This window comes from Eublepharis macularius, chromosome 7 (genome assembly GCF_028583425.1).
Source record: "Eublepharis macularius isolate TG4126 chromosome 7, MPM_Emac_v1.0, whole genome shotgun sequence".
Classification (NCBI taxonomy): Eukaryota; Metazoa; Chordata; class Lepidosauria; order Squamata; family Eublepharidae; genus Eublepharis; species Eublepharis macularius.
The window spans coordinates 4,091,452-4,115,883 of record NC_072796.1 but is presented as its reverse complement, the minus strand read 5'-3'; the positions used below and the strand labels follow the sequence as shown (position 1 = coordinate 4,115,883).

The 24,432-nt window shown below is 41.1% G+C and overlaps 2 protein-coding genes across 2 annotated transcripts in view; both read left to right on the top strand.

Moving 5' to 3' along the window:
* Positions 1 to 24,432, top strand: part of LOC129334058 (protocadherin alpha-C2-like) — a 280,693-nt gene that overhangs the window by 72,158 nt on the left and 184,103 nt on the right. The window lies entirely within an intron of this gene.
* LOC129333273 (protocadherin alpha-5-like) lies at positions 13,501 to 15,809 on the top strand. The gene is given in 2 exon segments (XM_054984802.1): positions 13,501 to 13,531; positions 13,534 to 15,809. Coding segments are annotated over 2 exon segments (2,307 nt in total).

The following is a 24,432-nucleotide window of genomic DNA, read 5'->3' as shown; positions in this document are numbered from 1 at the left end:
GTTTTTCCCTTGAGCCTGAATTTCTTGCCATGTTTTTATTTTTCCATGCTTGTCCATTATATATTCATAATTTACCTGATCAATTCTATTTCTTGTAGTAATATCATAGTAGGTGTCTATTGATGATGTCATTGATGAAATTGGTGGACTTACATTGTTTCTACATTGAAACCATATTCTTAATAGTTCATCTCTTAAAATATGTGCCATCTTGTCTTTGAATAATTTTGAGTGATTTCTTAATCTATAAATAATTCTGAATTTTTTCCTTGATATCAATGCTTTTATAAAAGAATGTTGTCAAGAATGATCTGCAAAGAACAGTAAAAAAGCAATGTGACTGACTGACATTTGATGATCCCATTGTATGGAAAGTCAGAACACTTGCATACACAAACCTCTAGCACCATATCTGAATAAGGCATGCTCTTAATACTTATCTTACAATTTGATATTTTCTTGAAAATAAGTTCCATTGGAATGAATAAGACCTCTCCCAATTCCCACAAGCAGTCAAGAGCTATAAAGTCTGACCGGTTAATATCAATCAGACTTCAAGGAAGGCCTATTAACATAACCATCATTCAAGTTGATGCCCCAACGACAGATGCTGAGAAGGAAGAAATTGAAAACATATACGCAAGTGTCCAAGAAGAAATTGATCATACACCTAAACAAGATATGCTGATAATCATTGTTGACTGGAATGCAATAGGAGAATCAAATGTTGGAAAATTAGACTTTGGCTACAGCCTTTAGTCTGTCCACAGGTTCCCACTTTCATCTTTCCCTACCCCCAGTTTGAAAATAAAACTGATTAAATTAAACATTATAAATGTAAGCTTAATTAGTTCTATATTATCATATAATAATATTTTAAGCAAAGCTTTGTAGTTTTAGAAATGCTTAGTTCAATGACTTAAGCAAGGTTTGTTTAGTTCTATAGAGTTCATTGAAGTTTAGAGTTTACAGCAGATGTTCAGGCTAGTGTTACCTGGTCCTTTAACTCCCCCGGCAGGTGATTTGGAGCCTGACATGTACCTTCCTGGGTTCCTTGGGTTGTTTCTTTGCACACACAGCCTGGTTTGTGCGATGACATCATCACACAGGTCCAAGGGTGGCCCGGCGGGTCAAAGGGCTGAATGGCCCATTGTGGGGCATGATTCGGCCCAAAACGGATCTGCTGTGGGGTGCAATTTGGGCCGCTGTGGACACGGGCACATGCCATGCCACCTGGGGGCACACTGCCTGGGGAAGCACCCCAGGGATCACACACCCCTGCTGGCCATGTAAGTGGGTGCAGGGGAAAGGGTGGGAGCAGGGGATCCCCCACCCCAGGTGGGGGAATGGCACCCCTAGTTCAGGCTGTCCTATCTTCTTCGTTCTTGGATGGATTTAAATTAAGTGATTCCAGGAAAATCTGAATCCTTCTTAATACCTACACAAGCCTCTTCAGGCGAAAAATCTGTTGGTCCCTAGCTGAAAATTAATTTGTGTTTTTTAACAAGGCTTACACCTCACCTATGATTAAAACAACCCTATAAAAAGTTTACCTAGCAACAACAACTACTCACAACAACCCAATAAGAGAACACCTCAAAAGTCCACTAGAGGAAAAAACAATAAACAACTGCAATGCAGCTCTTACTAACTCTTTAATAAAAAGTAACCCCCATGAAGAACAGCAACTATTGATAATATATTAACAATGAACAGTAAGCAACCTTTTAAACCCACAAAAATCAATCTCCCCACTCAAGAACAGCAATTCATAATAACAACAGCAAGAAACTAAGAAGCAAAAAGCAATCCCCCTACAACAGCCAAAGCAATTATTAAATAAACTTTGAAAAGGAAGTTAAGGAAACTTGCCCCTCCCCCACCCTGAGCCTACCCTTCCCCTCCCCAACACCAGGCCAAACACCTTCCCCCTCAAACAGGAAAAAAAACAAATTACAAGTCTCAGATAGAAGTTCCTCTGGTGGTCCTCCAGGCAGGCAGGCAGCAGTTCCTCAGGTCTCATCGTCGATTTTTAGGCAGGCAGCAGCAGTAATCCAAATTGTAAAGGCAGTAAATTCCAAAGGCAGGCAGACAGACTCCCAGAGCAGCCAGAATCTAAGGAGCACTCACAGCACAGTCTCCAGAAATCTCACTGAAATCTCTCTGAGCCAGGCTTGCTTTTATGCTGTTGCAAGAATTTGAAAAAGCCTCTTCCATCAAAGAATTCCTGTCATTGGCTAAATATCTAGATCTCCTGCATCCATTAATCCCTCCCTCCCTCCCTCTCCCCCTTCCTGCCTAGGAAAAACAACTGAGAAAAAAACAGAAGGCAATCAGGAAGAAGCCAGCCAGGCAGCTTTAAAATGGCTGGTGTATGGCAATTCTCCGATGGTCCTAGAAGTGGGGCAGTCCTTACTCTTGGGATATAGCTCCTCCTCTCCGAAGGCAGGGTGAGTCAGCTGATTTTGATCCCGGAAGGGAGGAGCTCATTCCAGGAATCGCCAGTCTTTCTGGCCATGCCTTCTGAGCAGGATGCCTTCAGCAATGCTCTGCAGAGCGCAGCAATCCAGGTGAAGAAGAAACTGCCACAGATGAGCTGGGCGTGGTGGCATGCGCCTGTAATCCTAGTACTCATGGAGGCCGAGGCCATAGGCAGTGTGGAGCTCACATGGGAAGGGACACCCAACCCCAACCCCATTTTGCTCTGAGTGACAGTGAGCATTAGAGCCCAAGGTCCCTAGGTTCTCCTAGGTTCCATGGCTGCAGCTGCAAACTCCACTGAGGTCCCCCACCTGCGGTTCTGGGAGGAACCCCCCCCTCAGATGACCAGAGGGTGCAGTGTTTGAGTCTGTGGTAGTCTGTTTTGGAGACTGATATTATCGGGAACTCCCTCAGGCTTGGAAGGAGCAGCCTCCAGCAGCAATGGAGGAGCTGCGCCAATCCCAGTCACCCTGACTTAACTGCAGTAATACTGATCCAGCAGGGAATGGGGGCTGCAAAAGGAAGGAAGGAGGAGAAAACAGTAGCAGAAGCCTCGGAGCCAGCTCACTGCAAATAAAAGGGAATCCTTTCATTTCTCCTTTTTCAGCTGGGTTTTCTGAGGTGTGCTTTTCACTTTCACTTTCTCCCTTTGGCAGAAAAAATCTGTTGGTGGGAATGTCAGTAACAGGCCCCAGTCATCTCCCAGGCCTCAGAGAGCATAAATATATGGCCTAGATGTGGCAAACTTCTATGCCTCAGCCCCCTCCTGGGCCTCTTAACAGACCAGGGAAAGAAAGAAGGTCTGCCTTTTTAGCCCTGCCTAAAAATTCCTATTGATGGAATGCCAGCAAAGGCAGGCCTAGCCACCTCCCAGGCCTCAGAGAGTGCAAGTCTGTGGCCTACATGTGCCAAACTCCCAGGCCTCAGCCCCCTCCTTGGCCTCTCAGCAGGACAGTGAAAGAGAGAAGGTTCAAGGGCCTGGACCCATTAGACAAGGACGCCTAAAAATTTCTGTTGGCATAATGTCAGCAAAGGCAGGCCTGGCCACCTCCTAGGCCTCAAAACACAACACAACACAACACAACACAACATAAAGTATATTAAAAACAATTGTTCCTCGTACTCTATCAGCCTTGGAGCTGGTTATTCACAATTTGTAGGCCTTGGAAGTGAGAATTGCATAATTCAGAACAGAGGATTTATTTTAGGAGTCAAAATAAGTAAATAGTCCATTATTAACCCAAGTGCAGATAAACAAGGAATTCATTCAACACAGGGTAGTTGTTGAATTCAACACTTACTATGGCTGCACTCTTGACAGACTTCAAAGGGAGATTCTGGAATGAAACTGCTGAACTGGATTCATGAAAAGTTTCATGCTGTCCCCCCTCGAGGCTGAACAGGAACTTGTAATTTTTATTCCACTTTGAATTGTTATCGCCTATTGCAACAGCTAGATTTTCTCATCCATTACATGTGTTAATTAGTTTACCATAATTGGTGATTGGTCTCTGTATTTTTCCTGGCTAGATATGAATTGTACATTATTACATTTCAACCTAATACATAATTGTACATAATTACATTTCAATCTGTGCTTCCTAATTGTATGGACCCTTGACAACTTTGCTTTTTAAAAGTACAATCTATATAACCTTTGTGCATAGTGAGGGATTGAATCTGAAGAAGTTAGCTGTAGTCCATAAAAACCTATGCTGGAATAAAACTTTGTTAGTCTTTAAGGTGCCACAAGATTCCTGTTTATTATGTTGTGTTCATCCTGCACTACATTATCCCAGAAGTCTAAACCAGTTTCATTCTTGCTACCATCATTTTAAACACAAAAAAGATGTTGAGAGACTGATACAAAAGTTGAGTGAGAAGATCTAAGATCTAAGGGAAATGAAGAACATGTTAGGACATAAAGCTCATTATCAAAACCAGTGTTTAACTATTGAACACTATTTCTGCAAGAAATAGAGATGGAACCAAGTTATTTCAGTTTAATCAGCTAATGCAATACACAAAGCAGCACTGAAGAATGAAGGGTCAAGTTAACAAATTGATATAGAAAATCTAGCCGCTGCTGAGCATGTTGCTGTTGTCCATGCAAATGGGAGAAACAATGTAGGTAACCAGTCTCCTATTGCTTTTTAATGTACAGATTGTGCAAAGTATTCTTAAGGGAGAGCATGGCATCAAGTGAATGATGAGTTAGATGCTGGTTTTACCTGCACCAAATGTGTACAATCTGAACTCCATTGTAAATGATGGCCATTTTCACACTGCTTACTGGCCACGGAACATTGTGCTGAGTTCCCGAAATGACAGCGTCTTCCTGGCGTGATTTTGTGCGAGAACTGCTGTTCTCACATGAAATCATGCCAGGAAGAAGCTGTTGTTTTGTGAGCTCGGCGCAGTGTTCTGTGGCCGGTAAGCAGTGTGAAAACTGCTGATGTTGCAGTTCAGTAGAAGATGAAAATAATGAGTGTCCACTGGCCACTCTGAAGCAAACCACCAGTATGAACGGAAAAAGCAACCTGAATAAAAAGCAAGTACAATAGAGGGGGTGTCCATGCTGCTGGAGACAGCTCACCTGTCTGCTCTGTTAATGATGGAGCCTTCCTTTGGCACAAGGAGCCTTCATCTAGTGCCAGAAGTGGAAAAACTGTGTTCCACAGGTGGATGTTTCCTTGCACTGACAGAAGACTGCTGATCTGGAAGGATTTTTAGGATCCAATCCAAAGTACCAACAATTTTCATGTGGCAGAAAAGGCATTTGATGAGTTCGAGTGGAAATTTTTTCCATAATGATCATAACCATCATCTTCTTTCAGGAACATATATATAAGGCAATGAGACCAGCAGATTCCAACTCCAAGAACATCCTGTAGGCAAAAACAAATGAGCAAACTCCTAAACCCAGACCATAATAAAACGTATGAACTGTTGCCCCAGCCAAACAAAAACAACACCTCAGAGCAGATAATAAATAACAACAACAGCAGCAACATTCAATTTATATACCGCCCTTCAGGACAACTTAATGCCCACTCAGAGTGGTTTACAAAGTATGTCATTATTATCGCCACAACAAAACACCCTGTGAGGTGGGTGGGGCTGAGAGAGCTCCAGAGAACTGTGACTAACCCAAGGTCACCCAGCTGGCTTCAAGTGGAAGAGTGGGGAATCAAACCCGGCTCTCCAGATTAGAATCCTGAGCTCTTAACCACTACACCAAACTGGTTTGGAAGTAAAATGGCAGCAACAAAATTCCCACCCAAAGCAGGTAATAACATAAAATAATAACAATAAAATACCAATGACCAAGATAAGAAACTTTCATTAAAATCTTGATAACTGTGTAGCTTATAAAAATGTTTAGCATAATAAAAATATTTTTGCATGGTGCATAGAATATTTTAAGTTTTGGCACCGAGTAAGTCTCTGTGAGGTTGGAGCACCAACGATAATCTTCTTCAGGGACCAAGATAATAAGCTCTCATTAAAATCATGGTAACAGTGTAGATTACAAAAATGTTTAACATAATAAAAATATTTTTGCATGGTGCATAGAATATTTTAAGTTTTGGTACCAAGTAAGTCTCTGTGAGATTGGAGCACCCAAGTCAGGATGCCATAGCAATGGCAACATTCTTAGCCATTGTTACTAAGAGCATGGATGAACTAATGTCAGAGAGCTGCAGAGATGGCAGATTGACTGAATATATCAGAGAACAGCAATGAAAAGCATGGTCATTTTGGAAGCTTTGGCAACCTTTTGTTGAGTACATGAAGCCTAGATATTTTATTTATTTATACATATTTATAGTCCACCTTTTTCACTGAAACCCAAGGCAGATTACACAGTATATGTTCATGTGATCATATTGAAAAAGCTTGTGTATAGTATTGTAGATTGTTTGATATTTCTTAACATTGCATGTTCTTTATATGTTATTTGTTAAATAATATTTTTTTAAAATACAGAGCATGTCCTGTGGCCATGATCATAGCTGACGGACAGGTCTGCAGGAGGAAATAGTTCTTCAGGTAGCTGGTTGAAAACTGTTTGAAATAATAATCAGCACTTGAAATTGTGCTTGGAAGTAAATTGGCAGTCACTGTAAATGATCTCTGTTGCTTATGCTTGCCGGTACCCTTGCAACTGCATTTTGAACCAATGGAAGCTTCTGAACAGGCTTCAAAAGCCAGCCTTCATGTACAGTGTATTGCAGTAGTCTAACATGCATGGATAACTGTGACAAAAGGAAGGGCTACCAGCCTGAGCTGATTAAAATCGCTTTATTCATTTAGTTTATTTTCAATCTATGGCAACTCTTAGGCGCTCTTTGTGGCATACATGGTTCTCCCATCTTCCATTTTATCCTCAAACTTTGTGAGTTCGGTTACGCTGAGCAACAATGACAGATCCAAGTAAGTTTCATGGTGAGTAGGCATCTCAATATGAGAGTCCCCAGGCCTAGTCCAGCCATCTAACTATGACAAAACACTAGCTATATGATGAGAGATCTGCACCTCCATCCAGCCCTAAATCCTGAAGCTGTGAGCCTGCTTGTTAGGGTGGAGTGCAAGTCTATTGAGAACAGACTGACATTACAAACATCAATACTACATGCAGAGTTGTTCTCACAGAGTGGTACTTTTCTACCTCCCATCCAGCCTTCTATGCTGCCAAAAACTGCCTCCAGGGAGCAAGGGACCCTCCCCCAAATACCTCCCCATAATGTGGTGTGGGTCTGCAGTGGAGGAAGCAATCAGCAAAAACAAAGTTTGAATTTAACTCAATGCTCTTTATAAGCACAACTTTGAAGCACTAATGGGGAAAATCAAAGGCAATATAATGACATGATCAGCTTTAAAATTATTATTTCTTCATCATGTTAATTATTAACATGATGAATTTTATTAACAGTTAATACAATTTAGTGTTTATATTGCCCAGCTGATTTGTTATACGTTTAATGCAGAACGTGGATCCTAGTGTGCAGATCAAAAGATCTGCACAATGGTGCCAGGGTTGGATGGCATCCCTCAAAGTCCCGCCTCTCCTCCAGGGTTCTGAACCAATCTTTGTGAATTTGGCTTCATGCAAATCCAAATGATTGTCAGCCAATCAGAGCCCATGGAACTCCTCTAGCTGGGAGGGGGTGAGCCAGTCTCAGTTAAAGGGGAAGAGAAAACTTTTCCCCTCAGACAAGGAATTTGCAGTTCTGAATAAGTGTGTCATGTTAACCAGGTTTTTACTTGGCTTTTTAGTTAGGATTTGGGACTGGTTTAGGGAGGGGGGGAAAGGCTTGTTTTGGTGAGATAAATAAACATCCTGCTTTAGGGATCAACATTCCAGTCTCACATGTATTGAAGTTGAGAGCCAGTTTACTTTATGTTCTGAAATATTCTACAGAAAACCTTTACCTTGTTTTCTGATTTAAGAAAATGTTTATCTCCATCTGTAACTTGTCTGTCCAGTCAAATATCTATGAAAAGGAGATTTATACTTACTTCATAAATAATTACAGCATTATCCTAGTAAGATCCCAAATAAGAGACTTTAATAACATAATAATAATAACATTCAATTTATATATCGCTCTTCAGGACAACTTAATACCCACTCAGAGCGGTTTACAAAGTATGTTATTATCATTCCCAGAACAATAATCCTATGAGGTGGGTGGGGCTGATAGAGCTCTGAGAGAGCTGTGACTGACCCAAGGTCACCCAGCTGGCTTCAAGCAGAGGAGTGGGGAATCAAACCTGGTTTTCCAGATGAGAGTCCTGCCGCTCTTGACCACTACACCAAACTAGATCTCTTTTAGGAGGCACGTAGCTTACATACTACCCACTCTTGTGCCCCCACATTGTGGGTGATTGGGGTTTAAAATAAAGAGATAAGAAGAGGCCAGAGTATGAGATTAGAGATGGGCATGAACAGCAATATGAACAAAAAAAGACACGAACAGTCCAATCTGCTGTTCACGAACAAGCTGTTCGTGAGGCCCCATTCTAAACGAACAGGTGGTCGTTGCAAGCCTCATTCGTTGCTGTTCATTGCTGTTCGTCAAGCCAGACAGTCTGGCACCTGCAATCAATTCCCTTGGCAGCTTAGGCAGGGATTGTCTGAACTCTGTCTGAACTCCTGCTGTTGCCCTGGAAAACCCAATCTAAGCCCAATTTAGCTTGATAGGCAGGTCTTCCTTTCAAGTGTGGAGCTCCAAATTTGTTACAACAAGGGAGCAAAGACCAGGGGGGAGGAGGGCTCCCAGTTCTGACTTTGCAGACAGTAGAGAGGGAGAGACAGTTGCTGTTGGCATTTTGATAGAGTGCATTGGAGCTTGAATTTTCTTTGTGTGTGGTGGGATAGGGATCTACTCCTTCAAGTTCCAGGGCTGCTGCCAGGCTCTGGGGCCAAGCTATTATATTTATTATTGGTACCTTTCCTGCTGCCTGCTCAGGTAAGGTTTCTGGGAGTGGTGCGGTAGGGATCTATCCCTTCAAGTTCCAGGGCTGCTGCCAGGCTCTGGGGCCAAGCTATTATTTATTATTGGTACTTTTCCTGGTGCCTGCTCAGGTCAGGTTTTTGGGAGTGGTGCAGTAGGGATCTTGACCAAACTTGGATGATGGTTGGAGGAGAGCCTGCTGGCCCCCACGAACAGCCAGCCACGAACATGTTCATGAACAGGGCCATGTTTGTGGTTGTTCATGAGTCCCTGTTCATGGATGGCAATGAACAATGAACATCATGTTCATTTTTTTTCTGTTCGTGCCCATCTCTATATGAGATCCATACGGATGTCCCAGAGTCATCCTTTACTCCCCCCTCCCCATAGCTGCCACAGGGATGTTTCTACAAACTTAAGGAATTCTTCAGGTTCGCACACAAATCTCCAAATATTTAAAAACCAGAACAGAGAAGTGATATGTGTGAAAGTGCAGGCATAACTCAAACAAAATGACACCTCAGTTTTCTACTATTTGCTGTTGGCTGCAAGTTTGCTGATGGACCCTGGCCCCAGGGAGGTCTGCTTGGCCTCTACCAGAGCCAGGGCCTTTTCAGTCCTGGCTCCAACCTGGTGGAACTCTGTCTGAGGAGACTAGGGCCCGGTGGGATTTATTATCTTTCCACTGGGCCTGCAAGATCGAGATGTTCCACCAGGCATTTGGTGGGGGCTAGGCTGTCCTCTTGCCAGCCATACCACTGAAGACCGTCCAGCACCCATGCAGGTGCTCATAAAGTGTGACGCAGGTTATTATGTAAGAGCCAAGCCCTGTGCCTAAAATGCTGAATTTTAATATTTATACCTGCCATCTGAGAAATTTTATTGCACATGGAACAATGTTTTAAATGTTTATTTATAACGTTTTTATTGTTTTAAACTGGATGTTATAAATAGTATGTTGTTACACCGCCCTGAGCCCGTCCGATGGGGAGGGCGGTCTAGAAATGTAATAAATAAATAAATACTTTATTTTACATATGTAAAATAAAGTTGTCTGTGTGTTTGTGTGTGTGTGGGGGGGGGTCACATAAGGTGCCTCTATAGCAAAACTGGAGAACAATCTCAAGCAGTTCTTTTCAAAATCCTGCTCAGGTCTATTCACTGGAACTTGCTCCACAGAAAATGTTCTTAGGATCGTACTGACTTCCACTTTGGGGAAATGGTTAAAGATAGTACTTCATACATAGTTTAATATTTATCTGTAAACTCTGAAATTTACCTTCTTGGTGACGTTAAAAATGATACACTTAAGAACTGTTATGATTTTATATTGTATTTAATTGTTTGCTGCAAGATTAGTGTAGATGCAGATAAAACCCTTCAGTTCAAGAATGGTTCCCAAAAGAATGGATAACTATTGTTAAATTAACAGACTACCATAAGTCCAGTGCAGAATATGTAAAGTTGTTACGTTTGGTCCCCATATTGACATTTAATTTATTACTTCTTAATGTTTGATTTAATGTAGATAAATGTATGAATGTACATAATTATATGCTTCTTATGGTTTTTGGAAGTAGAAAATTTGTGCCCCTGTATTAGTAATGGAATATAATAAAAAGGAAGATAAAGTAAAATAAGTAAATAAAGTAAAATAAAGTTTTGACCATAAATATTACAAATCAAGCTTTGTATTGCTGGGGGAGGGGTAGTTTAGCTAAAAAATGAAAAGGTTTTAAACAAGAGGCTATATTCTAATACCCATTTGCAGAATTGGATAGGATTGACACTAAGCCAATTACGCCAACAACCCTGTGAGGTAGGTTAAGCTGCAAGAGAATGATTGGTCTAAGCTTCGGCATCAGAGTGGGAATTTAAAACTTGGTCTTCCAGTTCCAGATCCTAGTCCAGCTGTCTAACCATTAAACCAGATAGTATAGTCAGACCAGATGGAGATATTTAAAGAGACATGATTATATATAAAATTAACATTGGCTTTTTTGTGTACTTTGTAATATTCTGCTATTCTTTTCTGATAGTCATCAACAGTTGATGTGGATTTCATGGTAAGTCCAGCTGTAGATCAAACAAGCAAGAGAACAACTGTAATTTTATAATCTTGTTGCTTACCAAAATTCCAGTAGAATGCTAGAGGCTTTTTCATGCTAGCACTACAAACCTTATATATTCCATTTCATTGCCTGTATTTGTTTGTCCAGTATTGTTCTAACTGAGCTGCTTCGTCACCCACAGAGAAAAGATGTAGGTGTATCTGTTTCCCTATGGCTGAGAATCACAGAATGACAGAATCACAGAGTTGGAAGGGGCCATACAGACCTTTGAGTCCAACCCCCTGCCCAACACAGGATAAGCCTAAAGCATCTCTGACAAATATTCATTCAGCCTCTTCTTGAAAACTGCCAGTGAAGGGGAGCTCACTACCTCCCTAGGCAGCTGATTCCACCTTCGAACTACTCTGACCATGAAAAAGTTTTTCCTAATATCCAGCCGGTACCTTTCTGCATGTAATTTAAGCCCGTTGCTTCGGGTCCTATCCTCTGCTGCCAACTGGAACAGCTCCTTGCCCTCCTCCAAATGACAGCCTTTCAAATATTTAAAGAGAGCAATCATGTCCCCCCTCAATCTCCTCTAAATGAAACATTCCCAAGGCCCTCAGCCTTTCCTTGTAGGGCTCAGTCTCCAGACCCCTGATCATCCTCATTGCTCTCTTCTGCACCCTCTCGATTTTGTCCACATCCTTTTTGAAGTGGGGCCTCCAGAACTGCACACAGTACTCCAGGTGTGGCCTGACCAAGGCAATATAGAGAGGGACTATGACCTTCTGCAATTTTGATGCAATGACCCTTTTGATACAACTCAAGAGTGAGTTTGCCTTTTTTGCCACCGCATCACACTGACTGCTCATATTCTGTTTACAGTCCACTTTACCCCAAGATCTCTCTTGCATACATTACTACCTAGAAGTGTATCCCCCATCCAGTATTTGCTGTTCACATTTTTGTGGCCCAGATGTAATACTGTGCACTTGTCTATGTTGAATTGCATCCTGTTCACAACCTCCCACTTCTCCAGAGTATTCAGATCTTGTTGAATTTTAACTCTATCTTCTTGGGTGTTTGCCACTCCTCCCAATTTGGTATCATCAGCAAATTTAATAAGTAGCCTGTTTAACCCTCAATCAAGATCATTGATAAAAATATTGAAAAGTACCGGCCCCAAAACTGAGCCCTGCGGCACCCCACTGGACACCTCCCTCCAATCTGATGAAACGCTGTTGACCACCACTCTTTGAGTGCGGTCCTCCAACCAGTTCCCTATCCACCGAACTGCCCTATAGTCCAATCTGCAGTCTTCCAGTTTACGCATTAGAATCTCATGGGGGACCTCATCAGAAGTTTTGCTGAAATCCAGGTAGGTCACGTCGACAGAGTTCCCATGATCCAGTAAGCTCATCACTTGATCAAAGAAGGAAACCAGGTTGGTCTGACAAGATCTGTTGAGGACAAAACCATGCACACAGGGAAGAGCTGTGTGCCCACAGCCCTGTTTGTGCTATTCATTTGGAGGTGAGCCTTTGAGAATCTTCCATGTTGAGGTGGAGATCAGGGACATAATGGCTAAGGAGCAGTTTTTACAAGATAGACACCTGGAGAGCACATTGTTAAGCAGCTTCTCACTGGTACAATCCCAATGGTTACTTGACTACTGAGACTACTGAGACATTCAATAACGGGATATTTATCCTTCTGATCCCAGGACTTCCCAAGCCAGTGACCACTTCTTTCTGCACATTTGCTGCTACTGAAGGGCCATAATAATTTCTATCTGCATAATGTAAATACATGCACCTAACCCTATCAAGAACCATATGTGTGACTGATAAATCAGGAAGCACATAGACAATTTTAATGTGGAATTCATGGCTGAGATGGTATTTGAACCCAGATTAATTTCTGCTTGGTATAAAAGGAGTGCATCTGTGCTTCTGCATGCACCCTTTTCACGTGCAAAACTTTTCTAGAAAGTTAGTTGATACATTCAAATTCAAATTGTCAAGTGCACAAAAGCCAAGTGTTGTGCATGGGTGAAGCAGCCCATGAGAAAAACAAGTGTGTGCTAGGAACCTCAGTTAAAAATCAAACTTTATAAAATCAAACAGATAAGCAAAGGGTTGTATGAAACTGGTCACTAAAATGTGAACAGTTGAATCTTCAGTTTCAAAATTCAGTCACAAGGGGTCACTGCAGCCTAAGAAAATATTTAAGGAAGACTGCAAATCCAGAGCTCCTCCCTGAAAATTCTGCTTGTCACAGTCACAATAGGGATCACAGACACGGAATACAACACTCCTGGAATCTATTCAAAGGATTTAATAAACACCAATTCAGAGGAGCTCACTGGATTCTTTGCTCCTTTACAGAAAGGGATTTATATATATTCTTCAAAAGGACTCTGATGGGTTTGACGTTTGAATTTGGAGTGGTTGCTTGGAAGGCAGATTACATGATGAGGAGGCTGCTGCAGCTGGTTATATTTCATGCTGCCTGGGAAATGGGGAGCGGCCAGCTCCATTATTCTGTGCCGGAGGAATCCCAGCACGGCACCTTTGTGGGCCGCATTGCCCAGGATCTGGGACTGGAGGTGAGTGAGCTGGTGCCTCGGATGTTCCGGATAGTTTCCAAAGACCACAAAGATTATTTAGAGGTAAATGTGCAAAATGGGATTTTGTTTGTTAATTCCAGGATAGACAGGGAAGAGCTGTGTGCCCACAGCCCTGTTTGTACAATTCACTTGGAGGTGATTGTGGATAAGCCTTTGAGAATCTTCCATGTTGAGGTAGAGATCAGGGACATAAATGACAATGCTCCCATATTCTCTGCAAGTGAACAAATCCTGAGCATTGCAGAACTGATAACTGTACTTGGTACCCAATTCCCATTAGAAGGAGCCTCCGATTCAGACATTGGAACAAATGCTCAGCTGACTTACAGGCTCAGTTCCAACGAATACTTCACAATAGAACAGAAGACAGATGAACAGAACAAAGCTTTAGCAATTGTTTTAAAGAAGCCATTGGACAGGGAGATGACCTCTGTGCATCGATTATTAGTCACAGCCACTGATGGGGGCCTACCACAGCTCACTGGCACAGTCCAGCTGGTGATCAATGTCCTGGATATAAATGACAACCCCCCTGTCTTTAACCAGTCAGTTTACAGGGTAAAGTTGTTGGAAAATGCATCTGCTGGAACTTTGGTTATTAAAGTAAATGCTACTGATATAGATGAAGGAATTAATAAAGAACTTTCTTATTCTTTTACTATCCACGTATCATCAATTTTCCGAAAGGTTTTTAGCATCAATTCCAACACAGGGGAAGTAAAAGTAAATGGAAATGTGGATTTTGAAGATATTAGTGTATTTGATCTACAGATTGTAGCAAAAGATAAAGGCAACCCACCAATGTCTGGGCATTGCCAAGTGGTCATTGAGGTTCTAGATATCAACGACAATGCTCCAGAGGTGTCAGTTTCATCCCTGTCTGTGCCAGTTCCAGAGGACTCCCCACTGGGGACAGTGGTGGCCTTGATCAGTGTCTCAGACAGAGACTCAGGAGACAATGGGAAAATTATTTGCTCCTTATTGCCCTCCAACTTCCCATTCAAGCTGACATCCACCTTCAAGAATTATTATTCACTGGTACTTTCCGAACGCTTAGATCGTGAGCAGGTGGCTGAGTATGGGTTGATCGTGATGGTCCAAGATGAAGGGGACCCCCCGTTGTCAGCCAGCAGCAGTCTGGTGGTGCCGGTCAGTGACGTGAACGACAATGCACCCACTTTTGCACAGCCCTCCTACACAGTCTTTGTGAAGGAGAACAACCCTCCCGGGGCTCACATCTTCACAGTGTCTGCCTCGGACCCAGATGTGGCCGAGAACGCCTTGGTCAGCTACTGGCTGGATGAGAAGCTCTGGCCGCTGTCGAGCTACATCTCGGTGCACTCGGAGAGTGGGAAGCTGTACGCCCTGCAGCCCTTGGATTACGAGGAGCTGAAGCTGCTGGAGTTCCAGGTGAGGGCCAAGGATGCCGGGCTGCCCTCCTTGTGTGGCAACGTCACTGTGCAAGTGTTTGTGGTGGACGAGAATGACAATGCACCAGCAGTGTCTGGTCCAGCCCAGGATACCCCCACTCTGCTGAAATTCCCAGTGGCAGCTGGACATGTGGTGGGCAAGATCCATGCCCTGGACGCTGATTCGGGCTACAATGCCTGGCTGTGCTATGAGTTACATGATGCAGCCAGCGGCCCGTGGCGGGTGGGGCTTTACAGTGGAGAGATCAGTACTACGCGTGCTCTGGAGGAGGCAGAGGGCAGCAACAGCCAGAGTCTGCTGGTGCTGGTGAAGGATCATGGCAAGCCGGTATTGTCAACCACAGCCACCTTCAGCGTGTCACTGGTGGCCAGTGCCCAGGCTGCCCAGAGTGATGCCCGCCTCTCTGGGCTGGGAGGGAACACAAAGCCCCTGGCAGACAACGCCAACCTCTACCTGATCATCGCCATCTGCTCTGTGTCCAGCTTGTTTTTACTGGTCATCCTTGTGTATGTGGCACTGAAATGCCAGAGTCAGGCCAAGGAGGCAGCAATGTACGGTCCTGGCACAGCCACACTGGTGTGTGCCAGTGAAGTGGGCAGCTGGTCATATTCCAATCGCCATAGCCACATCCTGGCAGGGGTGAGTGGGGAGCCTGGTGCCAAGAGCGACCTCATGGTTTTCAGCCCCAATGTTCCTGCTTGTGCTGAGAATGGGAAACAGCAAGATTTGCTCTGTGCAACGGTTAGTAATTGACTGTTTTTCATTTTGGGTATTATACAGTATTTGTAACTGAGCAAGAACTTTTTTTAGTAATTGTGTTATGAAAATGTTATAGTGATCTGTAATTATCCATTATGAGTACTTAGATTAGCAAGTAATTTTTCATTTGGGAACAGCGATGGGGAAAAATAACCTTATCTTTTTGTTCCACTGGTGTCCATACATTCATCTGGAGTAAGACCTTTTCCACTGATGTCATAAGATATTATTTCCCTCATTTCAAGGGTCTTTACACCAAAAGAATATGTAAGCGCTGTCTCAGCAAAATGGTAGGATCCAACCCAATGTAGGTTTCCCTCCTGTTTAGTTCATAGATGTATACAGGGCTTTTTTTCAGCGGGAACGCAGTGGAACGGAGTTCTGGAACCTCTTGAAAAAGGTCACATGGCTGGTGGCCCCGCCCCCTGATCTCCAGACAGAGGGGAGTTTAGATTGCCCTCTGCGCTGCAGCGCGGAGGGCAATCTCAACTCCCCTCTGTCTGGAGATCAGGGGGCGGGGCCACCAGCCATGTGACCATTTTCTCCAAGGGCAACCCACTGAGTTCCACCACCTCTTATCCCAGAAAAAAAGCCCTGGATATATACGATACTTTTACACAGCCTTTTCAATTGAGGAGTATTACATATGAAAGATTAACACAATTCAGGGCATCTTCACAGTACAAATTTATATTAGCAAAATTCTTTCAAGAATTCTTGGAACTGGACAGTTTCTGTTATCCCTGAGTCTCAACACATCTATTTGAAAGTCCTGCTAATGTCAGTGGAACTTATGTCCATGTAAATGAGTTTGGGATAGCGAGACACTTTGGGACATTTTTCAGTTGTCCAGTAATTTTGCACTTCTGGATATAGTCAGGGATGTCTTCATTGTCTGTTTTCATGAAACACACTTCCACAGATATGTGTATCAAATGTTCCAGGTTATCTATTCACCAGCCCATTGAAAAGAACATCCTTTCTTGCTGAGATGTCACTTTAAACTATGAAATATCTTATACTTTAATTTTTTTTTATTAAAACAGAAAATAGAGTTGATCTGTGGAAAAATATCTAAAGCAGACTATATAACAGAAAGTGAAATTAGATGATAAACATAATATCAAAAACAAAATATGTAACAAAGTATCAAAACTACATAATAATATAACAAAAATAGCATTGGAGAATAAATATAATATCAAAAACAGAATATATAGCAAATTATTAAAACTACATAATATTTCATTATACTCGCTATTTTATATTGAACATTTTAAAAAAAACGTATCTTTTAGCAACACATCTTTCAACACATCTTTCATATGTGTTTTGGATCTCCACTGAATAATTGTTCAAACATTGTTTTTTTTATTAGTCGATCATCTTCTTTGGATAGTTGCTCTTTAAGTTTGAACACCATCTGATGGCACATCAACCATGGAATGTTTTTCCCTTGAACTTGAATTTCTTGCCGTGTTTTATTTTTCCATGCTTCTCCATGATATATTCATAATTTACATTTTCAATTCTATTTCTTGCAGTAATATTATAGTAGGTGTCTGTTGGGGATGTCATTCGTGAAATTGGCGGATTTACAGTGCAATCCTAAGAAGAGTTACTCCAGTCTAAACCCATTGAGCTTAGACTGGAGTAACTCTTTTTAGGATTGCACTGTTAGTCTGTTTCTACATTGAAACCATATTCTTAATAGTCCGTCTCTCAAAATAGGAGTGCCATGTTGTCTTTGGATACTTTTTAGTGATTTCTTAATCCATAAATAGTTATCCATTCCTTCTTTGGTACCAATTGTTTCCAATATTATATGTCTTCTGTTCAGATTTATAATCCCATCTGTTATCTAAACGAATGCTGCCACTTGGTGGTAAAATTTGATAATTGGTACCGCCAATCCACCTTGGCTTTTTTCATCTTGTAATATTTTGAATCTTATCCTTGGTTTTTTACCATTCCATACCAAGTCATTTATCCTTTTTTGCCAACTTTTAAAAATCTTTTCATCTATATGAATTGGCAATATTTGAAACAAGAAATTCAGTTTTGGTAATATATTCATTTTAACAGCAGAAATTCTCCTAACCATGAAATATTCAATTTTTTCCAATATTTATAAACCTTCAATTATGCCTATCCAAACTTATTGATAATTATTTTTATAGGTTATCGTTTTGTCCCATCACATATATTTCCAGATATTATATCGGTTTTCTAGTAATCACACGATCTGTTATTTTTTCTATTTCCTTTTGTTCATCTTTATTTATCGATAATATCATTATCTTGGTCTTCTTTTTATTCAGTTTATATCCAGAATATAATCCAAATCCTGCTATTTGTTCCACTACAAATTTCAAGGAGTCATTAGGTTTTTGTCACTGATACAACAACATTGTCAGTATAGCTTTTCATTTTATATTATTCTCTGCCTTCTTTTATTCCAATGATTCTGGCATCTTGCCTGATTTTCACTGCCAATACTTCCAAAGCAATAATAAACAATAATGGGGATATCTGGCATCCCTGTCTAGTTCCTTTTGCTGTATCTATTTTCTCTGTTAAAGAATTGTTTACCAGAATTTTTGCTTGCTGATCAATATAGATGCTTTGTATCCAGTTTAAAAACTTGGTCACACAGTTTATATTCTGTAGTGTTTTCATCACGTATTTCCAAGACACATTATCAAAAACTTTCTCTGCTTCCAAAAACATAAATACCATTTTTTCTCCTTTCCTCCTTGAATCTTCAATTGTACCAATTAAATATTTAATATTGGCTGATTCTGCACACGTTGGATAATGCACTTTCAATGCACTTTATCAATCATTTGAGGTGGATTTTTTGTTCCGCACACACAAAAATCCGTTCCAAATGATCTATAAAGAGGATTGGAAGTGCATTATCCAATGTGTGCGGAGTCACTCATTATCTCTCATATATCTTTTTGGGACAAATCTTCTGATCTTCATGTATTACATCTGGAATACATTTTTAGCCTCTCTGCCATTATTGTTGTGAAAATTTTATAATCCACATTCAATAAGGAGATCAGTCTATGTGACTGAGGCAGAAATGGGTCATTCCCTTCTTTGTCTATCAGAGTTATATTTGTCTCTTGCCACATCGGTGGTATATTCTTTTTGTCTTCTATTGTACACAAAATATTTGTAGACGTATTGCTAGTATATCTTCAAAACACTTATACTATGTTGCTGTCAATCCATCTGGGCCAGGCGCCTTACTGATTTTTAATTTTCTAATAGCAGAGTTAATCTCTTGCATTGTTATTGCTTGATTGAAAATTCTTCAATGATCCAATGCAAATTCTTTAATTGGTACCTCAGATAAGTATTTCTCAATCTCTGCTTCATTTATGAATTCTTCTTTATAAAGATTTGCATTTTTAAAAATTTGGTCCTTTATTTCTTGTTCTAAATAGACTATTTGATTTCCATTCTTGATTCCAGGAATTATTCTTTTTGTTTCTCCTTTCTTAAGCAATATGTCAAATATCTTCCAGGGTTTTTTGCTGCTTCAAAATGCCTTTGTTTTAAGTATTGTAATTTTTTCTGCACTTCTACATCCAAAATATCTTATAACTTTAAGAAATCTGTTATCTGAACTTGTGCCCTTAAGAAAACCTATAAGGGATTTTTAAAAATTTATATCATTTATACCCTGTATTTTCCCCCAGTTGGGACCCAAAGTGGCTTACATGGTTCTCCTCTCCTGCATTTTATCCTCACAGCAACCATGTGAGGGGGTTAGGCTGAGAGTATGTGGCTGGTCCAAGAACATCCAGTGAGCTTCGATGGTAGAGTAGGGTCTTCCATATCCTAGTCTAACACTCTAACCATTATATGACACTAGCATACACAATTTGAATGCCTAAAACAGGCTATTATAAAAAATGAATATAGATACTCAGGAGCATTCATGTTTGTTTCATGCATTTCTTTTAAATAATTTCCCCGCAAATGATATGTGTTTCAAAATGGTTGCTTTGAGAATGGATCTTGTAAACTTGTTATGGGCCAAACAATTGAGAAGAATGAGTATTATATTTCTAGAATGAAAGGGATCAAAACTTATAATGCGCTGGTTCTCTGATTTTGTTGAATCTGCACAGCAGACCCATGTAGCCCCTACTTCAGATGCCTCCATCGTTTGAGATTTAGAGGGGAGGGAACCCATCTTGTGGCACCAAAACTGTGAAATTCCTTCTCCAGGGAGATTTGACTGTCCCCCTCTATCATTAGCTTCTACCAGCAGGTGAAGATCTTTTTGTTTCCTTTGGCATTCACTTACTGACCTTCCTGCATGTATATGTTTTTAATTGTTTTATATAAACAATATATCATAAGTAATTAATAAGTGTGTAAGACTGGCAGCCTAGTTCTTGGAAGTATGACCAGCAGAATATTGAGGGACTTACTTTCAGTAAGTGTGCATAGAATTGCAGCTATGGCCACAAAGAGAGCAATATTTCAGAGAGCAGACAAATATTGGGGTGGGTCTGAGAGTCAATGATACATCATCTGTTTATTTGCAGAAGGTTGCAGGCTCAGCCCCTGACATCTAGTTCAGGTAGCAAGTGATGTGAGAGTAACTTGGAGAGGTACCGCCAGTCGGAGACTGACCTTGTTAGACGAATGCTCCAATCCAGTATGATGCAGCTTCATATATTTAATATTCAAACTGCTTGATTAATGGGAAACCACATGTGACTATGCTCAGTTCTTGGTAGCAGAACTGAACAAGGATATTGACAAATTTGACAAATTGCACACTAAAGCATGCAAGATGATAAAAAGTCTAGAAGAAAATTATTTGTAACTGCAATCATATACTTATTGTACAGAAAAGAAGACTGAAGCTGGTTTAGAAATATTTGAAAATATTTAATACAGAGGGACACAAAGGAATGTGTGATATACAGTGTAATCCTAAAAAGAGTTACTCCAGTCTAAGCCCATTGATTTTAATGGGCTTAGACTGGTATAACTCTGTTTAGGATTGCACTGTAAATGTTAGGAGATTGAAATTGGATTAAATGTTACAAAAAACTTCTTGCATACAAGCTCCATTCAGAAGCAGCAGAAGAAACCTGCCTACTCAATGAAGAATTCAAGCTCCTGTCAAGACTTCATTGGATTACAAACCAGCCTAGGGAGCTAGATGAGATCCTTAAAGATAAAGATGTCTCTCTGGGAACCAAGATCAAGATACTACACAGTATGGTATTCCTCATTACTATGTATGGATGTGAAAGTTGGACAATGAAGAAAACTGACAGGAAGAATATTGATTCATTTGAAATGTGGTGCTACAGGAGATTTTTGCGGCTACCATGGAGGCCAAAAAGACAAATATGGGTTTTAGATCAAATCAAGCCTGAATTCTCCCTAGAAGCAAAAATTTATTTTATTTTTTTATTTATTTCAAATTTGTATTCCGCCCTCCCTGCGACTGATGCTATAGTATTTTTGTCACATCATGAGAAGACAAGACTCTCTGGAAAAGTCAATGACAGGAAAATCTGAGTGCAGTGGAAAAACAGGAAGACCTAAAACAAGACAGCTTGACTCAATAAAGGAAGCCGCATCCTTCAGTTTGCAAGACTCAGAGCTCTCTTCATCAGCTATAAACAGTGGGAAAAGGAAGGGGTCTTTATAATCCAGGGAGAGGGTGGGAAGGTTATTATAAATTAGTCTCAGGAAGCTAGCTACAGTACATACAGCCTAGGAGCAAAGTGCAGAAAATTAGTATCTGTGTGATCTACAAAAAAGATTTCTGAAATTATAATACCCACTGGATGTAGTAAGAAAACAGATCAACAAAGCCAGAATGATATCTATGGACAACCTGCTACAGAGTAAGCCTGAACAGAACAACAACAGAACACCGCTGGTAGTCACATACAGCTCCCAGCTCAAACCAATTCAATGCATCATTCATGACCTGCAACCTATGCTGGACAATGATACTGTTCTCTCACAGACATTGGGAGGCAAACCTTTTCTTGTCCACAGACAACCCCCCAACCTTAAACAACTCACTCACAACAATGCATTTCCCAACATGGACACAAACTCGAACCAGGGCAAGCAATTAGCTAAGATGCCAACTCTGCTCCCATATTCACTCCAACATCACAACCAGTGGACCTAACAGCACATTCACTTGTACATCTTCCAATGTTATATATGCAATCAAGTGTCAGAAATGCCCTTCAACTCTCTATAGAGGACAAACGGGTCCCTTTGCAAAAGAATAAAGGGAGATAAATCTGCTATCAAAAATCCCAACATTCAAAAAACAGTGGGAGAACATTTTACTCTTCCAGAACATTCCATCACTGACCTAAGAGTCGCAGTTCTCAAGCAGAGCAACCTCAAAGGAAAATTACAATGGAAGATTGCTGAAATTGAGTTTATTTGCAGATTTGCAACAATGAATCTCCCAGGGTTGAACCATAGAATTTTTCTTGCAATACAGATGCTAATTTTCGACACTTCTCACCCAGGCTCTATCAAGCTAACTACAACATATATTACAGCTAGCTTCCTGACACCCTAATTTACTACTACTCCCATTCTCTGCTTGGATTATAAGAAGGACCCTTTCCCATTTCCATTCCTCGTATCTGTCGAAGGGAGCTCTGACTCTCAAAAACTCATACCCTGGAAATCTAGTTGGTCTTTAAGGTGCAACTGGACCCAAATCTTGCTCTTCTACTACAGACCAACATGGCTACCTACCTGAAATTAAAAGCTTTTTAAAATAAAGAAACGGGCACCTCCCTCTAACTGAATAAAAATTCTGCTTGTTAATGGCATTGGAAGCCTCTGGTCTTGGACATAGAAGGATGGGGACTGACTTGCTTAAATGTAGGTCTCCCAACAGAAACTCAACTATGACCAGATAATTTACAACAGAGCATGGGTGGGTTAACAACAGTCCTTCATAGATGGGTGTAGTATTATACATTTCTGAACTGCCCTTTAACTTGCCCACTTAACAACAATACGGTAGGAATCTAGAAATTAACACAGAAATCAGACCAGGTTCATGCCCTCTGCCCCAGAATCTATTACAGAATATGTTATACAGACTCTATTATCTGCCTTGTTTGTGGGCATTGAATCTGAAGCCACTTAATAATAACAATAACAACATTTGATTTATATACCACCCTTCAGGACAACCTAATGCCCACTCAGAGAGGTTTACAAAGTATGTTATCATTATCCCCACGACAACAATCACCCTGTGAGGTGGGTGGGGCTGAGAGAGCTCCTAGAAGTTGTGATTGACCCAAGGTCACCCAGCTGGCTTCAAGTGGAGGAGCGGGGAATAGAGATGGGCATGAACCAAAATACAAACCAAAGTTTGGCACGAACAAGGCTGGTTTATGGTTCGCAAACTGGTGGTTCCTCAGAGCCTATTTCTGACAAACCGCCATGAACTTTAGGTCAGTTTGTTTGGTTTATTTTTTGGTTTGTCACCACAGACAGCCTGGTGCTGATCAATCAATTTCCTAGGCAATGGGGGTTGGGCTTTCTGCAGACCTTCTGCTGACCTGGAAGTGACAATTTCCTGACCTGGAAGTGATGTTTTCACAAACCAAACAAACCGGTTTGCGAACCGGGGCAGTTTCGTGAAAGCTCGTGGTTCATGAAATACGACGAACCACGAACCTCATGGTTCATTTTCCCCCAGTTTGTGCCCATCTCTAGTGGGGAATCAAACCCGGTTCTCCAGATTAGAGTCTCACACTCTTAACCACTATGCCAAACTGGGGCCATTTCCACACGGCTTACCTTTTGCTGGAACACAGCATCTTCTTGCGTGAAATCGTGCCAGGAAGATGCTGTTATTGTGCAATTTCGTGCAAGAACGTGCTGTTATCGCATGATTGCGCACAAGAACACACTGTGTTCTAGCAAAAGGTAAGCCGTGTGGGAACAGCCTGGCTCTGACTTTCTTCATTGATATCTGCTTAAACAAAGTACAATGTAGATTATTCCTTGGACAAGAACTGGAAGGGGTTTGGACTAAAACAGTAGTTCAAATTTCCTATCTCTTTTGAGTCTAATCTTTGGATTATTTGTTTACTTTGTTTATATCACATCTTTCTCCCTAATGGGCATTCAAAGTGGCTTACATCCTTCTCCTCCATTCTCACAATTGCCCTGTGGGTATAATGGGCTGAGTGTGTATAATTGCCCAAGGTCACACAGCGAGTTTCTGTAGCAGAGAGGATTTGAATGTGGATCTTAGTCCAACACTGTAACCACTATGCCATGCAGGCTCTTGTGTATCTGAATCTCATTATCTGTCTTCTGTTTCCTGAGGTGGCCCCAGATGTCTGTGGGTAAGCTTAATAACAATGGGGCTGCTGAGGTGGTTCCACTTCCTAAACTGAATGTCCAACTCTTGTTACCATCTAAACCCATCCTATAATAATTCTTCACCCAGTTACACCATGATTTATCTATAGGGAATTATTTAAATCAAAGTGCTTTAAATTACTAATTTAAATAATTAAAAAGGCCAACAAATAATCGTTTTAAAAATTTCCCCCCACAGATACTG